This window comes from Asparagus officinalis, chromosome 8, assembly GCF_001876935.1.
Source record: "Asparagus officinalis chromosome 8, Aspof.V1, whole genome shotgun sequence".
Classification (NCBI taxonomy): Eukaryota; Viridiplantae; Streptophyta; class Magnoliopsida; order Asparagales; family Asparagaceae; genus Asparagus; species Asparagus officinalis.
This window is the reverse complement of record NC_033801.1, coordinates 26146359-26156133: the sequence shown is the minus strand read 5'-3', so window position 1 is coordinate 26156133 and position 9775 is coordinate 26146359. Positions and strand designations below refer to the sequence as shown.

Here is a 9775-nt window from a genome sequence, read left to right as displayed (position 1 = left end):
GGTTGTAGTTGTTCCTCCGGCCACGACCACCACGGCCACCACCGGAGCCATTGCCGGAATTTTCATGGTGTTGGTTTGAATGAGAAGCAGAGATATTATCAATATTAGAATTCGTAATTAAAGCCGAATTCGAACCTGATTCAAGTGCAGCCATTTGTTTCATGGTTCTTTCTTCGAGTGATAGCATGGAACGAGCTTTCCCGAATGTTGGTAGAGGATCACGCTGTTGGATGTTGGTCACCAAGTTCTTATAAGCCTCAGTTAATCCTCCAATCATCTTGAGAACCATACGTTCATCAGAAACCTTCGCTCCCACATTGGCTAATTGATCGGCCAGCATCTTGAGACGGTTGCAATAGGCAGAGACATTAGGGAAGTCACGGAGATGAGTGGTGGTAAACTCCCCTTCGAGGTGGACAGCCCTCGTGGCTTTGTTGTCGTGGAACAAATCCGCCAGTTTGGTCCAAGCATCTCGTGCCTCATCATCCTGGTCGATGATGGTGTTGAGAATATCGGAAGAAATCGTGCCATAAATCCATTGAAGGACAATAGCATCTATCCGTTTCCAGAGGGCTTTGTCTTCGGCCGTAGCAGCAGATGTCTTGGTCGCATCTGCCGGTGGGGGAATGATGTGGTCATAAACGAGATTGGCTCGGGCATGAAGCTTGAAGAGAGTCGCCCAATTATGGTAGTTGTTGCCTTCGAGATCGAGAACAATAGGTATGGCATGCTTGATATTTGTGATTGTGGTTGCAGGATGAATTTTATCAACCATGATTATGAGAAAGAAGAAGAACAGAGAAGGAGGAGAGGGAAGAAGGCTAGGGCAAATGGCGGATACCAGGATAGAGTAACCCTAATGCTCTGATACCATAAAGGAAGATAATCCCCTGATTGTATTCATTGATCAAAGGGCATTATATACAGCAGTACTATGCTATAATCTAGGCTACGGTTATGGCTATAATCTAGGATAATCTTTGACTTACATAACCGAATATTTGGCTAACCTAATATAGACGATATACACCAAATATAACTGATTTACAATATCACAAGAATAATTACATATATTCTATTATGGAATTTTTTTTTGATTTATTAGGTTATTGCTTTTATATATTACATGATAATAATTTTTTGTTAGGAGCACTAAAGCACCAGTCCAGTTTTAATTGTAGTATGAAATAATTTTTAGGATTTCGTAGCTTTTCCTAATATAAAGAGGACTTCATATTTTTTTTTAATTCCTTAGATTTAAATTCTTTATAATGTTCTAATTATTACAAAAGCACAAATATAGCGAGAGAAGGGGAAGATGCTGGAAGTTTCCAGGTGGAGCAGAGAAGCGGTTTGGGAAAATATAAATTTAAAAATAAGTTCCAGGTAAAAGTATCAGAATATCCTTTTTAATTTTCATCCAATTTCCTCTTTTATATAAATTAAAATATGAAGAAAAACTAATATTATTGGAGTACCAAAGCAAAGCTCCAAAAATAAACCCGGTTCACTTGGGTTTCTCGCTGAACAACAGAGAGCGGGGGAGGTCTGAGTTCCATCACCGCGGACTCCCTTATTTCCGTCAATTTCCCCATTTACATACAACCACGCTTCTAGTTGGGCCTGAGCAACGTTTCATAAGGGTCGAGAATCCATCCGGCCCATTTCCTCACAACCAATAGCCCCAGATCAAAACCCAACCGTTGGATCTCCCCGCTCGAACAAAACCCTAGAGAGATCACAGACGAGGGGTCGCTTCATCCAGCATTAGGGTTTACTCTCTCTCGCCTCCGTCGTTTATCTCGTAGCAAGCAGACCGCAGCCATGGCCGTAGGGTGAGGATCTCATCTCTCTCTCTCTCTCTCTCTCTCTCACATTTGTCTTCTATTTTTCCTTCAATTTTCTCACAATTTCTTTTATTCACAGTAAGAACAAGAGATGTCTTCTATTTTCCCCTCAATTTTCTTTCAATTTCTTTTATTTACAGTAAGAACAAGAGAATTTCCAAGGGTAAGAAGGGAGGCAAGAAGAAGACGTAAGTATTTTTTTTAAATCACTGCCACATCTTTGATTCGTCTCTCTTTATAAAATTGTTGTGAAATTTTTGGGGGATTTATTTGCAGTGTGGATCCTTTTGCCAAGAAGGATTGGTATGATATCAAGGCTCCGTCCGCCTTCAACGTGAGGAGCATTGGGAAGACCCTCGTCTCCAGGACTCAGGGTACAAAGGTGACATCTTTTTTTCTTTTTAATCATTTTTTATTAATTTAGGCTAATTTTATGATGAGGGTTTCATTTAGATGTTTGGCACTGACTTGTGATTGAGGAGAAACATTTTTGCGGTTTTAATTTAGATGTTTGAATTTTATCCGGTCTATAAGTTTTTATGTTATGAATTGATTTTTTTGAGCTTAGTGCTTAGCTCCAGTAATATTCAATGGCTAGCTGGTATTCTTCTGGATCATGGTTCTTGGGTTAGGTATGTTATTGGCGAGTTGTATGTTGTCAGTTGAACTTTTAATTGTTTGAAGTGTTGGATTAGTTTTCTCGCCACCAATGCCTTGTGTGTCTATTTTGTTCCATTAGTTGCATATATAAAGTTTTGACGGTTTAATGCCATAATACAGCCAATTCTTATTTATTGTCCTGAATTTTATTTATATATAAAACCAGTAGTAGCTTTGATGCAAAAGGTTCCTGCATTCAAATTTAAGGATGCATAAAAAAATTTGTGGAAACCTTTTTCTGAAAAAAGAAAAAAAATGCTGTTAATAAGGAGGGGGTATATTTTCATTATTCAAAATGTTGTAATTATGTTTACATTTTGTATGCTTTTAACATATTTATTTTACTTTTCCTTCTCTCTCTGGGGTAGGGTTGGGTTTGTTAAGATGAAAGCAATTGATTATTAATGGCACAATGGCAATCTCCGATGTGTAGTTTGGTATTCAGTGTTGTGATTCACATTCTAGGCTAATGTTCAAACAATGGTTGCTGCCTTTGCTATGGACGTTTTTCTGCCACAAAATCCAACTTGTAGATTCTGCATAATATTCTATATCTATCCTATTACTGTAAGAAAAGGATCATAAGTGTGCATTCTACTTCTATGTATCTATTATGTGCAGGAAGCACTTACTGTTAGTTTCTTCCTTCAAGCCCATGGCATGAATAACAAACATTAATTCATGTGTGCACTTTTCTTTAGATACAATAATGATTTTCTAGTGCCCATTATGCTTTTGATCTATCACGTGGAATGCCATGGTCTGATTAGTGCTATTATTGGTGTTGGTATATCTATTAATCAAATATGCTTGTAGGATCTTTTCTTTTGTGTAAGGTTTCTCTTACTTGGTTTCGCTTGGAAATATTTCTCTCTGTTTCTGCTTTGGTAAATCTTTACTCTATGAAGTTGAAAGGTGCCATGTTTGCCAGTCACGATTATATTCTTCTATTGCTTGATGCCTACTGCAGTTCATTTGATCCTCTCTTTCAATATTCTTAATATGTAACTTTGTCCCAGATTGCATCTGAGGGCCTTAAGCATAGGGTGTTTGAGGTCTCTCTGGCTGATCTCCAGACTGATGAGGATCAGGCCTACAGAAAGATTCGCCTTCGTGCAGAGGACATCCAAGGAAAGAATGTCCTCACCAATTTCTGGGTAAGGAAGAAGACATACCGGAGCCACTATTTTTTTAACTTTACTGTATCCTAATTTTACTTTTGTTACCTTTTTCTCCCAGGGTATGGACTTCACTACCGACAAGCTTAGGTCGCTCGTTAGGAAGTGGCAAACTTTGATTGAGGCTCATGTTGATGTTAAGACCACTGACAACTACACCCTGAGGATGTTCTGTATTGCATTCACCAAGAGACGACCAAACCAGGTCAAGCGTACCTGCTATGCCCAAGCCAGTCAGATCAGACAGGTAAAAATCTCTGCACAGTGCTTGATAAAGTTTGTCGGAGCTAAGGCTTGCTGTTTTAAGGTCACTGTTGAAATTATTGTCTTGTTTCAGATAAGGCGCAAAATGAGGGAGATCATGGTTAACCAAGCTACTTCCTGTGACCTGAAGGAATTGGTTGCTAAGTTCATTCCGGAATCTATTGGAAAGGAAATTGAGAAGGCAACTTCTGGTATTTACCCTCTACAGAACGTGTTTATCCGCAAGGTTAAAATCTTGAAGGCACCCAAGTTTGATCTTGGAAAGCTTATGGAGGTACGTACCAGAAAGATAACCTAATAGTTGTATATCAAGGCGTTGAATCTGTTCTTTTACTTGTAATTTTATGCATCTATAATCTTTTTGAATTGAGATTACAATACTTTGAATTTTTAGGTCCACGGTGACTACAGCAAGGAGGATATTGGTGCCAAGGTGGACAGGCCTGCAGAAGACACTCCCATGGAAGGAGAGCCACAAGAAATTGTAGGGGCTTAAGTTTGAAAGTCTCTTTCATTTAGGAATTGAGTCAAGGACAATATGCTTGAACTTGCAGTTTTGTCGGTTCTATTTCTCTTATTTTCTGTTCTATTTTGGCGACGTTTTATAATTAGTTGAATTCAAAGGTCCTGAGTTTTGCTTCAAGCATGTTTAATGACCATAAAGATCCTGAGCTTTGCTTCAAGTTATAATTGTTGAATTTATTTTGAGAGTTGTGCGGGAACTAGATTTATTGCTCACATCATTATTCTTGTGCCTGTTTATTTGTCTTTAATTTGTTGAGTGTTTTCTTTTTCGTTTTTTACTTTATTCACGCTAAATAGCCTACATGTGTAATTATTTCTTTGTTTAGTTTGGTTTAATTTAGTTACGTCATCTAATCTTTACTTTATTTGTCATTTGCTTTTGATTTGTTTACGTTGCTGTTAACAATTTAAGCCTGATTTTCCCCCCTTGGATTTGCATTTTTGCTATATCAACAGTGTTGCGATTTTCTACAGCATGTCCAAATTTTTAATTAAGAAGTTTTGAGTGGCAGTTATGCTGCAAAAGCTTTGGAGTTTACTTTCAATTAATTAGCAGTAAAATATAGGATGTATATTACTAAGTGAGCGCCAGGAACATGAGATACTTATGGATATAATGTTATATTACTAATTGCGAGGAGCAGTTTTTGTTTTGTCAAGATTAATCTCGACTATAGCTGATGTCAAATTTACCTCAAGTACTGATGCTGTAACATTTAAGGTAGGTTATTTCAAAAGCCTTGCTCTTGAAAGTTGCGCGTGCCTTGAAAGGCAATTTTTTCTTTGGCTATTACATGTGCATACAACCAACGTGCGGATGAAATTAGAAAGTCTTACTAATTGCATATGGACCCAATGAATGGTTTTTTTTATTCTTTTATCATCAAAGAAAGAGATTGTTATTATTGTTATTATTATTATTTTACAATTACAAGTATCCTTCTGACAGTAAAAGAGTTCAAATTTTCATGACTCATGTTCGGTCTACAACAATAGAACTACCAACCACCCGCGGGTGGGACACATGGTTAGTAGCATCATGGGGGAGGTGGACTCCCTAGGTCATTGCGCCATGTTGGTCATGTGTTCGAATCCCCGCGCCGTTTCACCTAATCTTCTTAGGCTTGGGTAGTTGAGGAGACCCGGGGTTTTACTGTACAACCAACTCAACCTGTCGTACGCACACTAGTTTGAGTCCCTCTGGGCTGGCCCTGTATACCCAATAGAGGGTGGGAGGGGCCCCTGAATGAGTGCAGGGTGGTGCCCCGTGCAGGTGTGCGGGTTGGGGGATTCGAACTATGAAGCTGGCAGAAGTTGATCAGACTGGCCAGGTTTCCCTTGTACCCCAAAAAAACAATAAAACTACCAGGGTTCAATTTGCAATTAACACGTTGAAAAAAATTTCTCAATATCCAGACGTGTTGGTTAAAAAATTCAAGATTATAGTCCAAGTAATTTAGGCTGGAATCCTTACCATCTAAAATTGGTCAGCAGCATTCCAAGCTCCAAATCATGTAGAGGCAAGGTTATCGTTAAAGTAAAGAAAGTCGAGAGATTTTCTCTTCTCCACATGTTGATTCCACTCTAGACAACCCACTCTATTATTTGGAGCACATCTAGAATTACCAGCAATTTCTAATCAATTTTCTGATAAACTCACTTTCGTACAACAAATTCATCCAAAGATTCTGAGTTACTCATAAGAATTGTGATCGACACAAAGAATTATTCTAAGCAGGATTGAACTATATTCCTTATTACTAGAATTACCTGCAATTTCTAATCAATTTTCTAATAAACTCACTTTTGTACAACAAATTCATCGAAAGATTCTGAGTTACTCATAAGAATTGTGATCGACACATAGAATTATTCTAAGCAGGATTGAACTATATTCATTATTACCATTTGGAATATATATACTAGTGTGCACCCCGTGTAAAGCACGACTTTCATTTTTTTATTTTAGCTACAGTAATTTTGTATTCAAATACAGTAACGTTTTTAAATGCTGCAGTTCCCTGCTTGAGCTACAGTAATAATACTACAGTAATTTACTATAGCATTTACTAAAGCATGAATAGTGAATCTTGGATCCTCCTATTATATATATATATATGAGAACCTAAGATTTACTATTCATACTACAGTAAATGCTACAGTAGCATTACTACAAGATTATTACCGTAACAAACTAGAACTATAGCAATTTTGGAAAATATCACTATAGCACACGATAACACTGTAGTAGTTAAAGAAAATATGTAGTAGAGGCGGGAACTGTAGCAACTCAAAAAGCCAAAAAATTACTGTAGCATTTAAAAATTAGGATTACTGTAGTAGGAAAAAAATGACATGTCGTGCTTTCCACAGTGTTCACGACTAGTATATATATATATATATGTGTGTGTGTGTGTGTGTGTGTGTGACATGTATATAGTACTATAGGACGCTTTATTCAAAAATCATATAAATCTATCTATCTACCCTTTAAAAGAGGGAGTTCCAAAAAAACTTTACCCTCCCCAAAATAGCCTTCCACCAAATTTAATTACCAAGGTGTTTGGATATGTTTTTTCGATTTCCGTTTTTTTCTCATTTATTTTCCCCCAAACCAACGCCATCCCCTTTTCTCTCCCCTCAACTCTTCAAGGATCGCAGTCCCCCTCGCGATTTCCCTCACCTCTTTCGCTCCGATCAAGTCCGGTCTCTTTCGATTCCTTGCGATCCTCGATTCCGAAGCTCGGCTAGGGTTGGAATCGTGTAGCGCGTCTCAGATCGATGCAGTCATCTTCGCCGCCAACCCACCCGGTGATGATGTGGGCTCCGCCCCCGCCACGGCGGTGATTGGCGAAGGGCACGGCGGAGGCGGAGGAAGGCGACCGATGAAGCAGAGGCTGCTGGTGGTGGCGAACAGGTTGCCGGTGTCGGCGGTCAGAAGGGGGGAGGAATCTTGGTCGCTTGATATCAGCGCGGGCGGCCTTGTCAGCGCTCTGCTTGGTGAGAGCTTGAGCTTTAGTCTTATCTCCACTGCATGGTTGCTTCGTCGTCATGTTAGTTTAGAATAGGGAATTTAATCAAGTTTTTGGAGTTAAAAATGGTGCAATGATGGGAGTTTTGTTGCATTAGTTCGTGGGTGGAGGAGGTGGATGCTAAGTTTTATTGCATGGTTGCTTGTTGCTATAATGTTTTATATATGATGGAGAATTTTGACCAATTTGGTAGCAATATGGTAGAATGACTAGAATTTTCTTGCAAATCGAAGGGTAGCTGGAGCGAGATTAGAAAGTAAGTGGAATCTCGATCTTCACATTTCTCAGTTAGATTAGTTCTTTTAAACTAATCCTGCACTTTTCTACTCTTATTATTGATTATTGATCTTATTGATTATTGATTCTTTCATCAACATTTTCCTTTCCCATTTTATTCCTGCGCTCAATAGGAGACTCTTCTTTTTCTGTTAATTGTTATTTTTGTTTTTTTGTACTTATGTGCTTATTTGCGTTGTTTTTTAAATCAAATGGTTGCTAATTTAGGAATTTTCATGTGTCTAGATGATTATGCATTGTCAATCTATAGAAATGTATTGAATCTACTGTTGTTATGTTGGTTATAGAGTTTAAAAAAACACTTGACAAATAAAACTTTCATATCTAGGAACAAGGACAGGTTAAGACATCTCTGGTTTGCCGAGTCTCAGGATCCAAATCAGACAATTTGCTAGACTCGAGTTCAACTTTCTAAGTATCAATTTTAGGTTCACCTTTCACCAAAAACTTCCACCACTCCATTTGATTTTGCTTGGTCAACAGTATAGAAATGACCTCCCATCCTGTGTAAAGTTGAATATATTCAGAACATTTCAGTGAGAATAATGCAACATCACAGGAAATCCAACAGTCTTAGTAGTTTGTACACAAACCTATGTTCCAGAAGCAATCATCAACTCTGAAAGATTGATATAGTTCCCTGTAAACATGATCGTAAACGTTTAATAATCCTTTTTACTTTATTGTTTCATCAGTGAGGAAGACTGTACCTACCAGATTAGATTAATGCTTCACAAAGAAGTCCTTACCAGATTACTTTATTGTAATTTCTTATTCATATTCTCAGTTTGATTGTTTGATGGATAACCTTTATTTTTAGTATTGATTGATTATTGATTATTGCTGTTAGGTGTCCGATATTGATTGGAGGAGTAGAAAGCTATCAAGGTAAATTAGTTTTTATTTTATCTTTATGATTTTCCTCTTACAATTATAGCATTTTGTAATGTATTTTTAGTGATATCTGTTGAATATGATTAAACTGTTATTGTGTTTGGGTTTACTTTATTTTTTTGAGTTGAATAATTTGATAGTTAGGGGGTTGGGGGTTGGAGGGAGGGGGTTCAGCTTTATTTTTTTCCACTTCAGGCATAGATGAAGAGTTCATGTCCTTGTTTTTTTATTATTTATAGCAACAATGTTTTATAAAGATGTGGTCTTTTATGGAGAGAATATTATGAACAAAAACTAGAATGAGAGATTGAAAGAAATTTTTTTGTGATACAGATCATTTAGGATTTTTTTGTGATACGGATCATTTAGGAATTCATTTTGGTCTATTTGAGTATTTGAGATTTGATTTTTCAGTGGTATAGTTGAAAAGCTATTTGAAGTTTCTAAAAATAAGCTTGATTGTGTCTTCATATCAATGAAAAAAGGAATAATAGAGGACACGGAGAAAACTTTGCCTCTCATGTGGCTATCAATTCATTAGCACTTATTGTGGATTTTATTAATCACATAAAGATATATTAGGTGGCTATCAGTTCATGGACTATTACTTTCTGAGTGTACGTATGGATATCTTGACCTTGTCATCAAATAAAGAATCAGTTCATGGACTATTACTTTCTGGGTGTACATATGGATATCTGGACGAAATCGTTCAGCTTCTTTCCACGCTTCCAAAGCTTTCTTAGTCAGAAAAGAATCTGGAACCATACCCGCCTATGACTCTGCAATCTTCCACTCGATCACGTCTGAAGTGTGGTGACTTTGGGATTCCTTCCGCTCCGAAAGGATTTGATTTGGATCCCTTACCAAAAGGCTTCTACATATGAAGATGGAGGGTAGTAATACTAATCATAATATGATACTCACAATCTTTCTAGATATTTCATCTATACGTTCTCTTCATGTAAATTGTATTTTTTGTTACATCTTGTATAGAGGCCAAGGAGCACAGAGAAAGACTTTGGACGTCTTGACGTTAAAACAGTGATCCAAAATGTTTGCAATCTCTTCTACGGAC

The 9775-nt window shown here is 37.5% G+C and overlaps 1 protein-coding gene across 1 annotated transcript; it reads left to right on the top strand.

Annotated features, from left to right (window-relative positions):
• LOC109820322 (40S ribosomal protein S3a) lies at positions 1689–4687 on the top strand. The gene is made up of 7 exons (XM_020386449.1): positions 1689–1835; positions 1988–2035; positions 2124–2229; positions 3527–3664; positions 3747–3932; positions 4023–4223; positions 4344–4687. The coding sequence occupies exons 1-7, from the start codon at positions 1825–1827 to the stop codon at positions 4443–4445; spliced, it is 792 nt and encodes a 263-aa protein (XP_020242038.1). The 5' UTR covers positions 1689–1824; the 3' UTR covers positions 4446–4687.